The 12,774-nt window shown below is 42.6% G+C and overlaps 1 protein-coding gene across 10 annotated transcripts in view; it reads right to left on the bottom strand.

Moving 5' to 3' along the window:
* R3HDM2 (R3H domain containing 2) overlaps window positions 1-12,774 on the bottom strand; it is a gene marked incomplete at its 3' end in the record, with an annotated part of 127,067 nt that overhangs the window by 39,043 nt on the left and 75,250 nt on the right. For all 10 annotated transcript variants that reach the window (XM_081851701.1, XM_081851698.1, XM_081851697.1 and 7 more), the window contains exons 8-10: window positions 6,369-6,509; window positions 5,288-5,396; window positions 3,719-3,814 (exon numbers count right to left, since the gene is read on the bottom strand). In XM_081851701.1, coding sequence (XP_081707827.1) covers window positions 3,719-3,814; window positions 5,288-5,396; window positions 6,369-6,509 — 346 coding nt within the window. The remainder of the gene's footprint in view (window positions 1-3,718; window positions 3,815-5,287; window positions 5,397-6,368; window positions 6,510-12,774) is intronic.

The following is a 12,774-nucleotide window of genomic DNA, read 5'->3' on the forward strand; positions in this document are numbered from 1 at the left end:
TTGCCATCTTCAATTTTTGCAACAACATTTCCATTTTGGCTGTTTGCCAATATTCATTAATTGCAAGGTTTTCCAAGTTCTGTCTGTTACTGTTCTAGCAACTGTTCATAAATGTGTAATTAATTCCTTACTTCTTGATTGGTTTTTATCTGAAGTATGTAAGTTAAGTAAGGCTAAAGACGAAGTTAATGGGATTGTCTGAGCTGTAATCTGAGGTATCTCTTTAAAAACTTTCTTCCAAAATAGTTCTATTTGTGGACATTTGTGGATATTTCCACCACAGTTTTCTAGTTCTGCTGAATCTCTCAGCGGCTTTTGATACTATTGACCATGGTATCCTTCTGAACCATCTAGAGTAGTTCGGAGCTGGGTGGGGGCACTGTTAAGCAGTGGTTCCACCCCCTCCTCCTGGGCTGTGTACAGAAAATGGTTTTGGGAGATGAGTGTTTAGACCCCATGGCTCTCACTTGTGGGGTGCTTCAGGGCTCCGTCCTCTCCCTCATGCTTTTCAACATCTATATCAGGGACGTCAAACTCCCGAGAGACTGCAATCTACTCCCAGGAAAAAAAAACTAGCAGTGATCTACCCATGGGGGGGGGGAAGTTGTTGAGCTTTCTTAAGGGGGGAACACAATGGTTCTGCCGGTTGTGGGGGGTGGACGAGCAAAAAAATCCCTAACCAAGTAGTAAGCCCAGCAGCTATAGCTCTGTCTTCAGTTTTTGCAATCGTGCACAAATGAAGGACAGAGCGAGGTGGCGAAGCCAGATGCTCCCCATCCCGCTTTCATCCCTGATCTATATGAAGCTTCTGGGATAGATCATCAAGGGTTTTTCGCTGGGTGTTCACCAGTATGCGGATAATACCCAACTCTACCTCTCTTTTAAATCAGAACCAGTGAAGGCAGCGAATGTCTTGTGTGAGTGTCTAGAGGCAGTTGGAGGATGGATGGCGGCTAACAGACTGAAGTTGACAAGGCAGAAGTACTGTTTTGGGGGACGGGGGAGGTGGAGGTGGAGGACTCCCTGGTCCTGAATGGGGTAACTGTGTCCTTGAAGGACCAGATTTGCAGCCTGGGAGTCATTTTGGATTCACAGCTGTCCATGGAGGCACAGGTCAATTCTGTGTCCAGGTTAGCTGTCGACCAGCTCCATCTGGTACGGCAGCTGAGACCCTACTTGCCTACAGACTGTCTCACCACAGTGGGGCATGCTCTGGTTATCTCCCGCTTGGACTACTGCAATGCGCTCTACATAGGCTATCTTTGAAGGTGACTCAGAAATTATAACTAATACAGAATGTGGCAGATAGACGGGCGACTGGGAGCAGCCGCCTGGACCATGTAACACCGGTCCTAAAGGATCTTCACTGGCTACCAGTATGTTTCTTCTGGCGGGGTCTTCTGGCGGTTCCCTCATGGCGAAAAGTGAAGTTACAGGGAACCAGGCAGAGAGCCTTCTCGGTAGTGGCGCCCTCCCTGTGGAACACTCTCCCATTGTTAAGAAGATAAAGAACTACACAACTTTTAGAAGACATCTGAATGCAGCCCTGTATTGGGAAGTTTGTAATGTTTTAAACATTTTACTATGTTTTTATATGTGCTGTAAGCTGCCCAGAGTGGCTGGGGAAACCTAGCCAGATGGGCAGGATATAAATAATACAGTTGTTGTTGTTGTTGTTGTTGTTGTTGTTGTTGTTGTTGTTGTTAAGTATGTACCTGTAACTTGGCATCCTCTTCAGCATAATTTAAATACCATTCATGCACAATTTTGAGTGAAAGTGCCATAGTAGTTGCTGACACTGCTTTATATGGTGTTTTTTGTCTATAAATTTTTCCATTTATCCTCAATGTATATCCCAATTTAGTTCCCACTAACTTTTTAGATTTTGCTGAGGGCAAAATTGGTTCTCAATAAGGGTTCTGTATAAAAGGGAAATTAATCTCTTAGTCATTATACTATCTCTTATTACTATCTATTTATATTCTGTTTGCTTGTGACATCATTTTTTATTTCTTTATTTGTAATAAATTATCTTAAACAATATCCTAACATCCATGAAATTTTATTATTTTCTAACCCTATTTGCATCTCTCTTACTGTAAGAGGTTGCCCCTTACTATAATAATCTTTAAAGTATTATAAATGGTTTTCTTTCCATTATATGATCTGTTTTTATTTTGAAATAAAGGATTATGTTGTATCAGAATTATAGGTGGGTCCTGGGGATAAAACTTTTGACCAAATTTTCCCATATTCAAAATGATGGTAAACCAACTCATTGATCAAAGCTTATTTTTCATTAATTCTAATGCCCTTATAGGAACATTATCAATTGCTATATCCCATGTTGACAATTGGATGCTCTTATTGGATGACATCAATTCCACCATAGGTCTAAGTTGGCTTGCTTCATAATAATTCAGGGAATTTCAAAATGCAGAAGCTCAGTCTTTTGTTATGCTGTCTCTACTTTCTAGTAAAAGGGGAGACAGCAAAACAAAAGATTAAGCTTCTGCATTTTGGAATTCCCTGAGGGATCCAAAACGTGTTGGGTTATAAAGTACTGGACATTAAAATGTTGGATATTTCCCCTACCCCTTTGCTTCCTGCTCCCCACCCCACCCCCCACCCCAATAGCTAGTCTCCAACTGAAATGTAAGTATGCTCACTGACCTAGGGAGATCTGTAGTTTGATTTATACGTGCAGCTCAAGACACACACGTAGAACTTATATAGTTAAAAACACCCAATTACTATTAAAAATGAGATATTTGTTTCTCCCTAAAAATAAGGAACAAGCAGTTTACAACCAAAAGGTTAACCATCTTGACAGTTCAGCCCCCTTAATTTTTGCTCTCCCCTTGCTCTCCCTGCTTGTCCTCACTTCCCTGATGCTATTGATTTTTTTGGTCTGATGGTGTTAGCAGAAGACTGGGGCCCCTTTGGCTCCCAATGGCCCAGTTACTGTGGAGTTACATTGGAGTTTGCCTGCTTTGGTTGACCATCTGAGGTCTAAGGGTGTAGTAAAACAATAGACTTTATACAAGAGTGGGGGAAAATTGTGTCTTATTATTTTTAAGCTAGAGCAACTAACTTGTATTTCTGAGGTTTAAAATATCATTATAAAACAGCTTCCTTTGATTACGTACATTCATTTTGGATCCATGTTGGTCATCCAGCAGAGGGTGCATCTAAATCCCACCCCCTTTTGTTAATCACTTAGTTAAGTAATGTTAATTCAGTATGGACCGTTCAAAATGAATTTCAACCTCCTTGCCCAACATGGTTGGTATGCCTAACTGCTCAGCATTTAAAAGCACCAAATTCCTATAAATCCATTAAGTACTGATAGTAAATCAACACAAGAAGATTTTAAAATGAATAAACAGAATGTTTGACAACTTCTGCATACAGCAGCAATGATATCCACAGCCCTGATTGAAGGCAAATGTTGACATTGCTGGACTGTAGAACCTTTTCTTGGTGACTGGATAGGAAAAGGATAAACTGTTTAAAATCAGATTAGAACTCATGGAAATGCATGAGAGAAACCTAATGAAAAAGACAGCTTCATTAAGTATATATTTCTATGAGCCCGTGAATTGTTTGTGGATACTCAATGCTACAACACTGATGAAGCTAAATAGGCATGAAGCTAGAGAACTAGAATAGAAGATCATGTAGGAGTAGGATTTTTTAAAATGGTATTCATGCTCACCTCTCGTGCAAATATGCGTTCTCTAACCCTTTGATACTCCTCCTCTCGCTCTTCTATGGATTTACTCCTCCGTCCATCTTGCAGTGGGATTCTGATCTAGATTGACAAACAGAATTTACCTTAGTTAAGACCTTGGTATACATTCACCACAGCAGCAAGGAAAAGTATGCAGTGAAGAATTGAATTATGAACACTATAAGCATGTGGGGGGATCACATTGACACAATGCTATGGTGCACAGATTTGCTACCTAAATTGTGCATTCCAGAGGCACATTTCATTTGGCACAACTCTTCCTTTTGAACTAAGAGCATCACTTCCAGAGAGCTGAGTGAGTTAACTTAGGAAATTCTGTGTAAGATGTCACTGCTGCTGAAAAGTACAAATGGGAATTATTTTGCTTCCGAGTATCACAATCAGCCAACATCAATCAATTCCCACTGTTCTGAAACATGCCGTCCACACCACAGGTAGGCACACCTACACAAAAAGGTGATAATGCAAACTGCACTGCTTCCATCGTGACATCTGTCGCCTCCCCATTTACATTAAAAGTTACCCCTCTTTGTTAGGAGGAAAGGCCAATGTTAAAATATTATTTACTTCTCCATTCACTATTCGGATAGCATACCTGTACAAAAATAAACCTTGAAAAACCAAAGTTGCTCTTAACTCTTAGCCCCAGCAGTGAAGATTGGTCCTTACCAATGACTTAATCAAGTGAAGTTTTGGTAAATTCAGTTAAACCAGTTAAAGCCTGTAGACCTATTCATTTGTTGGCTTTCTGTTAAGGGTACTTTACATGGATAAAGGCCTGCACAAGGCCAATTGTTGAGGCTGAATTTGAAACAACACTAGAAAACTCCCAGTTTCAATTCTGTGTGCTGACCATCACACCTTGCTGATTTGTTATGTGTCTTCCCTCATCCTGGCCTATGGTTTTACCATGGCAATGACTTTAAAATGTGGCAAAACAACAAGGCAGCTATCAGGCTCTCTTGCATGTCTGTAGAAAAACTCAGTGGCAGAGTATGTGCTTTGTATGCAAAAGGTCCCAGTGTCAGTCTTGTCATCTCTAGTTAAAAGGACCAAGTAACAAGTGGTAAGGAAGAGTGCTGCTGCCAGTCAGAGCAGAACAGATAAGATTAAATGGATCATACTGGACTAGATGGTGTGAGGTATTTTCCTATACTCCTGTGCAATGAAAATTTTACTTACTACATCGTTTTGCTACAGTGCCCTTCCTCAGCAAATCAGCAACAACTACCAACCAGCAGGCTACCCACCTCAAATCCAACTTCTTCTAAGTCCCCAAGGACTTAGAAAGCAGTTTTTTACACAGTTCTGTAAGCTGTTGAATTTCCCATAGTTCCCGTATGGTGCACTGATCTGTATGCAACGATAGGACACCTCAGCAAATTTGTTTCCCCCCTTTGTTTGAGGGCTCTATAGAGAGAACTGGAGACCTAGTGCAGAACAACTGCTATGTTTGTGCACATAAGCCCCAAGAGAGCCCTTGGCATTTGCATCACACAAAGACTTAAGGAGTGTGAGATGCACCTCTCTCACCTGATTATCATCTCGATCAATGCTGGCGTCATCTCGTTTGAGGATAAACCTCTGCGGAAACTCGGAGCTCTTCTCATCTTTGATGTGGTCAGAGAACCTTTGTTCAGGGCTGCAATGAAGAGCCAAACGAGCTTTCATGAGGAAGGGTGGTGAAAAACTAAGGAGACTGAATGCTGTATCAGCACAGCTGGCACCTTTTTCTTTTTTTTTTAAGGGAAATTCCCTTATTCCGAATAGGCTTCCTCGCAATAAAAGGGAAAAGTTGACAGCTATGGGTATCAGAGGAATGCATTCATCATCCCTATCAACCAGACAGGAAATGAAAGGACTAAAAAAGGCATACAGTTGCAATCGAAAGTATTCAACACCCATTGCAAATTGGGTTCATTATCAAAATTTACAGACTTTCAGCTGTTTGCAATGAGCAAAACAAACAAAAGCAATTGAAATACTTCAAAACAACGCATGCTTCAAGTGGTTTCCCCAAATTCAGCTGAAATTACAACTTATACAGGCTTCTCCAGTCTCACTATTCACAAGAGCACAAATACACCAGGTGTTGTCTCAAGCATACCTGATGCAATTAATCAAGGGCTTCATTAGTTGCACCAGGTGTGCTTGAGCTGGAAGACATGAAATACCTGGACTGGCTAGGGCTTTGCTGAGTATCAAATTTAGCTGCGTGTTAGAAATATGCCTAAGTCAAGAGAATGGTCCAAAAAGGTAAGAGAAGAGATCATTGCCCTTCACAAACAAGGAGCAGGATACAAAAAAAAATAGCAAAGGCAAGTGCAGTAGAGACTAAGCTGCAACCGGGAAGCCGCCGATTCAAATCTCACATCTGAAAGCAACTCAACAGGAAACCTTGAGCAAGCGATTTTTTCACATACTAATCCTAACAGAGGAATTGTGGAAATAATAATACTATCCTGACATACACAAATGCTGTAAACATTACTGAGATCATATGGGAAGAGCTCTGAACACCCAAAAGAGATATATAAATTATAAGTATTAATTTTACTAATTTTATCTCCCTCCCTCCCATCCACTAACTGGCTTAAACCCATTCTTGCCTTACATTCTTGTGTTACTGGTCTTGTTGATAATGACGGCTTTCCCAGTTTGGTCTACGTTGTGGTCCATGCCAAAATAGGCAGCAACCCGGTGTAGAAGCATTCTGTGGTATGAGGTCATTTGGGGAAACTTCTTGAATTGATTGCTGACAGCAGCCAAGTTCAAATGGGGATGGAGAGGGGAGGGGAAGAAGAGAAGAGAAAATAAGACACTCTCTTAAATTTAAGCAAGCATTATCTTAAACTAGAGCCTAGGGCAAGGTGACCTAGTCTCACTGAAATGAAAGCAAGGGAACATGAAAGCCCACTGACTCTCGGGTTACCTGCAACTGAGCATGACTTGTAATTTTTAAAAAAGAGTACTTCACTGCTGGCACTGCTATGTAAGGGGCACAGTATAAAAACAGAAGCACCTAAGGAACCTCTTTATTGGAATACTGTCTTCCGCAACAATGCCAAGGACTGAATTCAACATAGTGCGAAGTGGGCGTTCAATTAGACTTTTCCACATTTCCATTAACTTGTTCTGGGTCCTCCCCCATCCTATAAAGCAGATTTAGGAGGTGCAGGGAGGGACACAGGAGTTGGGGAGGAATGGCCAAGCGTGTGGGCGGACCCCACTCTGCACACCCAACAATCTAGTTGAATCCCACCCAAGACACATGTTTTCATTGGAACATTTGATTATTGCAATTCAGAACCTAAGATTCAACCACTAGGAGACCCCAGAACTGTGCAAGTTCACTGTGACCAGAGTATAACAATAAGAATTTAACAGATCACAAACTGGTTTTTTCATAGACTGCTAACTGGCACTCCTAAATCTTTTTCTGGACAATCTTGAACATCTGCAACAAGAGTGGGCAGACCTCAGACTTGCGGGATCTATTTTGTTTTCTACTAGAACCCTGGGATCTACCAACCAGAGCCAAAGGCAAAGTAATGACTAGGTCAAGCAGACATATGCCAAGAGTTAAAAAAGAGGATGCCTCTGAACACAGGCTCAGTCCCGGAGTTTGTAATCAGTTCCCTAATCTAGATGATAAGAGCTTTCGCACAAAAATCCACACCAAAAATCAGTCCATCCTCCTATCCAAGAATTCTTTTTCAGCAACCTAATGTAGGTGGGGGAACTTTTTATTGTTGCTACAGGTAACTCACATCCTATGCTTATTTTATGTACATGATTGCAGCTTTGTGCAGGAAAAATAAAGCGATAAATGGGGAGAGAAGGAAACCCACTCTCCATTTATTTATTTATTCCCCGCGCAAAGCTTCCCTGGCTTTAGAAAGGCAGTGAGGTCTGGCAGCGTTAGAGCGAGGTGCCGGGCTTTGGGACGGAACCCTCCTGCCTGTTTCCCAAAGCCTGGCAAGCACTTACCAGGCTTTGGGAAGGTGGCAAGGGGGCTCTGGGACTCTGCCAGAGCTCTCGTGCCACCTTCCCAAAGCTGGGGAAGCCCAAGATTACAGTTGTGCATTGGTGGGGTGGGAAATAAATGGAGATTGGGTTTCTTCTCTCTGATTATTTATTTTCACCACCTACACACTCAAAGTTGTGATCATGTTAAGTAAAATAAGCCCTTGTCTCCTTTCCAAAGCCAAGCAAGCAGCCCTCTATCTTGCATATGGGCAGTTGTTGTTGTTGTTGTTGTTATCATTTACTGAATTTAAATACTGTCCTATACCCGGAGGTCTCAGGGTGGTTCACAGAACAAAATCAAAATATAAACCACAAAGTATATAATCAAAATAAAAACAACAACCCAATAACCCCTCCCCACATTTTAAAAGGGCACAGGACTCCTGGCATTTCTGCTTTTACATGTTGACCCCCATAATTGACCCTTCATATAAGATGTGAGTTACAGTGGTACCTCGGGTTAAGTACTTAATTCGTTCTGGAGGTCCGTTCTTAACCTGAAACTGTTCTTAACCTGAAGACTTTAGCTAGTGGGGCCTCCCGCTGCCGCCGCGCGATTTCTGTTCTCATCCTGAAGCAAATTTGGGTTAGCGGAGTCTGTAACCTGAAGCGTCTGTAACCCAAGGTACCACTGTACTTATATTGTTAATGGGGAGTCAGAGACCTTTGCCAATCTTGCTCTAACACCCCTGCTGAAGATATTCAAGATTGCCCAGAGAAAGAGCTATGGAAACTTACTTGTTTCCATAGTGAGGGTGCCCTCATCTCGAACTCCCTAAGATTTGAGAGATTTGGAAATATCTGTTGTTGGTTGGTCCCACAGTAGAAAACAGAATTTTTTATTACCGTGAACTTCAGTTTACAGATTAGGGGGACAACATTCCTGATAGAGATGACTCCCCCTACTGAAGACAGGCAGGGTCTTCAACTTGCAACATCCTCTCCAGAGGGGAGGAGTCATCCCATCTCTCCAGACCAAGTAGCACAACAGAAAAACACCTCAACCCTTAAACGGGTGCCTGTACACCAGCCAAATAAATGGGGCACAGACCTAGAAAGGAAGGACACTCATACACAAAGCATGTGGTTAGGCTAAGGTTACCAGATTTTTTCCAATGAATTCACAGACACTTTTCAGCTTCAATGGATTTTGTATGGGGATTGATTTGTAAATCCGAGGACTGTCCCCGGAAAACAGGGACGTCTGATAACCTTAGGTTAGGCAGCAATGCCAAAGGTAATGCCCCATAAATTCTTCCCCATATCAATCTAGCAAAGAACAACCACCGCCACTACAGGCGACAAATGCTGTAATGCAGGGGTCAGTAAACTTTTTCAGCAGGGGGCTGGTCACTGTCCCTCAGACCTTGGGGGGGGGGGGCGGACTATATTTTGAAGAAAAAAGATCAACGAATTCCTTTGCCCCACAAATAACCCAGATATGCATTTTAAATAAAAGGGCACATTCTACTCATGTAAAAACACGCTAATTCCCGGACCATCCGCAGGCAGGATTTAGAAGGCAACTGGGCCGGATCCGGCCGCTGGGCCTTAGTTTGCCTACCCATGCTGTAATGCATTGAACCAAAGGAAGATAGAGGAGGGTGGAATGTTGTCGTCCCCATCTGTAAACTGAAATTCACGTAAGAAATTTTTCCGTTTTTACCAGGTGTATGGGGATGACATTCCTGATAGGGATATACCAGAGCAGAATCCCAAAGTTTGAGAGGGCTTCCTCTACCTCCAGATCCCTGTGGAATTACTCTCTGCAGCACCTTGCAACCAAAGACTGCATCAGAAGAATTTTGGAACACTTAATGAAAGTATGGAGAGAGGCCCATGTAGCAGCCCTACAAACATTTGCTACACGCCACTGAGACTGCTGCCCCAAGCAAGAAATGAGCAATAATCCCTAAAGGGGGGTATTTGCCAATTGTTTGATAAACATGAAAAATGGTCCGATGGAGAGTTGGAGACTTTACTACCCTACAATGTACCATCAAAGGAAACCCTCTAGACTTGTGGAATGGAGCCGACTGATCTAAATAAAGCTTCGGGGCCTTATGCACACCCAATGAATGCCAAATACGCTCCTCTGGGCAAGAGGGATTAGGACAGAAGGAAAGCAAAACCATTTCCTGTGATATATGAAAAAGGGAATTCATTTTAGGGATAAATCCCGGGTCAGGTTTGAGAACTACCTTATCCAGATGAAAGAAACAAAGTTGGGGGTCAGAGGAAAGAGCACCCAACTTGGAAATCCATCTCAGCGAAGTAGTGGAAACAAAGAAAACTGTCTTAAAGGTAAGCAACCTTAAGTTAGAAGAATCCATAGGCTTAAATGGAGCCAATTAACCCTGTTAGGACCCAATTAAGATCCCATGTAGGAAATCTATGAACTATCCTGGGAGCCAACAGTGCAACCCCTTTCATGAAAGGTTTAGCCAAAATGTGAGCAGATAGAGGATAGCCCCCTAAATTGGACAGAATGCTTATAAGAGCAGAAAACTCCTTCTTAAGGCACTAAGTCCTTTATCCAGATCTGACTGTAAGAAACCAAGGAAGTCTGAAACCTCCACTGACAGAGGATTAACTCCCATATCTGGACCCTACAAAAGAAAAACTATCCACATAGTAGAATACACCCTATTAGTGGAATGGCGCCCAAAGCTAGAAAAGTAAGCAGGACCTTGCCAGAAAAAGGCAGGTCCAGCAGCCGGAGCTGAACAGCTTCCAACCTGTCAGACATAACAGCTCTGGTCAAATACAAAATAATGGGACTTGTTTCAGAAGGTCCCTCTGTAGAGTGAGACACCATGGGTCCTGGACCACCCTGTTTACCAGGACCAGAAACCAGGGCCTCCTGTTGAATACGCAACCACCAGTATGACCTACACTTTCAGAAGAGGAATCAAGATTACAAACTTTCATTCAGAAAAAAAACTACTGCAAAATGATTCCTTCACCTTAAAATTTATTTTGGTTTTCCTAGCAATGTTAAGTTATAGGATATTCAAGGCCTTTGGGTCACCTAGGCTCCAAAGTTCAAGAGCATTACAGATGTTCGACTCCTGCACATGATATGCAATTGGAACCCCATAACATAAAGCCACTGGAGCTTAGAGCACTGGTGACCATCTTTTCCAATAATTGTCTATTTAGACAAGCAGCAACTCTCCAAAGTTTCAGGCAGGCAGAGGTCTACCTCAGTATCCCTTCCCTTTCCAAGATCCTTTTTCATGGAGATGCTTGGGACTAAACCTGAGATCTTCTGCTCTTCCAGTGAGCTATAGGCCCCAGTCCCATGAGTAACCTGATGCTCATGCACTGAATAATATCTAAGTGTATGGGTTCAACATATATTTCCTATATTTCTGATCCAAGGCTTCAAATGTTTCTGCAAATATGAAGTGGGTGTTATTAAGCATGATGCTGATCTCCCACTGTGTATATCAGCATAGAAATAAGCGGCAGGATAGGGAAGCCTTGTCCACTTCTGGGTGCCACAATTTAAGATGGATGTTGAAAAGCTGGAACATGTACAGAGGAGGGCAACCAAGATGATCAAGAGTCTGGAAACCAAGCCTTACGAGAAGCACTTGAAGGAGCTGGGTATGTTTTGCCTGGAAAAGAGGAGACTCAGGGGAGATAGGATAGCCATCTTCAAATATCATAAGGGCTGCCATATGGAAGATGGAGCAAGTTTCTTTTCTCCTGCTCTGCAGAGTATGGCACAAACCAATGGATTCAAGTTACAAGAAAGGAGATTCCAACTAAACATCAGGAAGAACTTTCTGTCAGTAAGAGCTGTTTGACAGTGGAACGGTCTCTGCCGGGAGGTGATGGACTTTCCTTCCTTGGAGGTTTTTAAGCAGAGGTTGGATGGCCACCTGTCATGCTTAGCTAAGATTCCTGTATTGCAGGGGGTTGGAGTAGATGGCCCTTGGGCTCCCTTCCAACTCTACAACTCTATGCAACCCTACACCAGCAATCTTGCATTTCTTCCTCACTGAACATGAGCAAGCTTGTTATGGGTAGAGAAGCATGACTCAGAGATGTCTCTATTTGTGACTGAAGCTCATGTTCATCTGGAAAAAGCTCACTGGCAAAAAATGTGCTTTTGGTAGACATGGAGAGAGTTTCAAACCCTGGAATTCCCATTTAGAGAATACTAGAGAAGGACTTCTAACTGAAGGCAGAACAAGATGATACAGATAACACCCGAGTCCTGGTTCAGGCATTCATAGAATGCATGAAGACATATGCATCCATGTACTGGCCTCACCCCCAATGTTCCAACCCACTCAACGCCTGAATGCGCTTACAAGCCCCATTCATACCCTCCCATTCACTGAAGAAAATTGAAGAATACAACAGGTTGAGCACATGCACCCGCAACACACTTTATCATCATCATCATCATCATGTCTATGGTTGTTAAAGTTGCAGCCCAGCACTTCCTCCTTCTCTCATCTCCAGAAATGTTCTGTGAATTTCAATGCATGACATTTTGAGACACATCTCACAAGTGAGAGAGAGCAAGGAAACTCCATGTGATATCACCATTCAATCAAACTTAATAACAGTAACTGGGAAAGAGGTGAAGAAAGGGAAACATAGGGCAGCTGCACATTCTTCATATTGTACAGTTCTAATCCAATGCCCCAGAGAAGGAGTGACTAACCTGTGGCACATTAGCTGCTGTGGGACTACAATTCCCACCACCCATGACCACTGTCCACAATGACTGAGGCGCTGTAGTTTAGCAACATCTCAAGGAACACAGATTAGCCACCCCCGCCTTAGAGCAGAGATAGCCAACAAGGTATGCTCAAGAAATTGTTGCAATATGATTCCCATCAGCCTCAGACAGTATAGGATGGGAGGGATGATAGGATTTCAATCAGGGAGGGTGTGAGTTGGAGTCCACAAGGTCTGGAGGGCACCACATTGATTACCCCTGCTCTGGGGGTAGTCACAGTCATTTAAGG

Source organism: Podarcis erhardii, assembly GCF_964252035.2.
Source record: "Podarcis erhardii genome assembly, chromosome: 2".
Taxonomy (NCBI): Eukaryota; Metazoa; Chordata; class Lepidosauria; order Squamata; family Lacertidae; genus Podarcis; species Podarcis erhardii.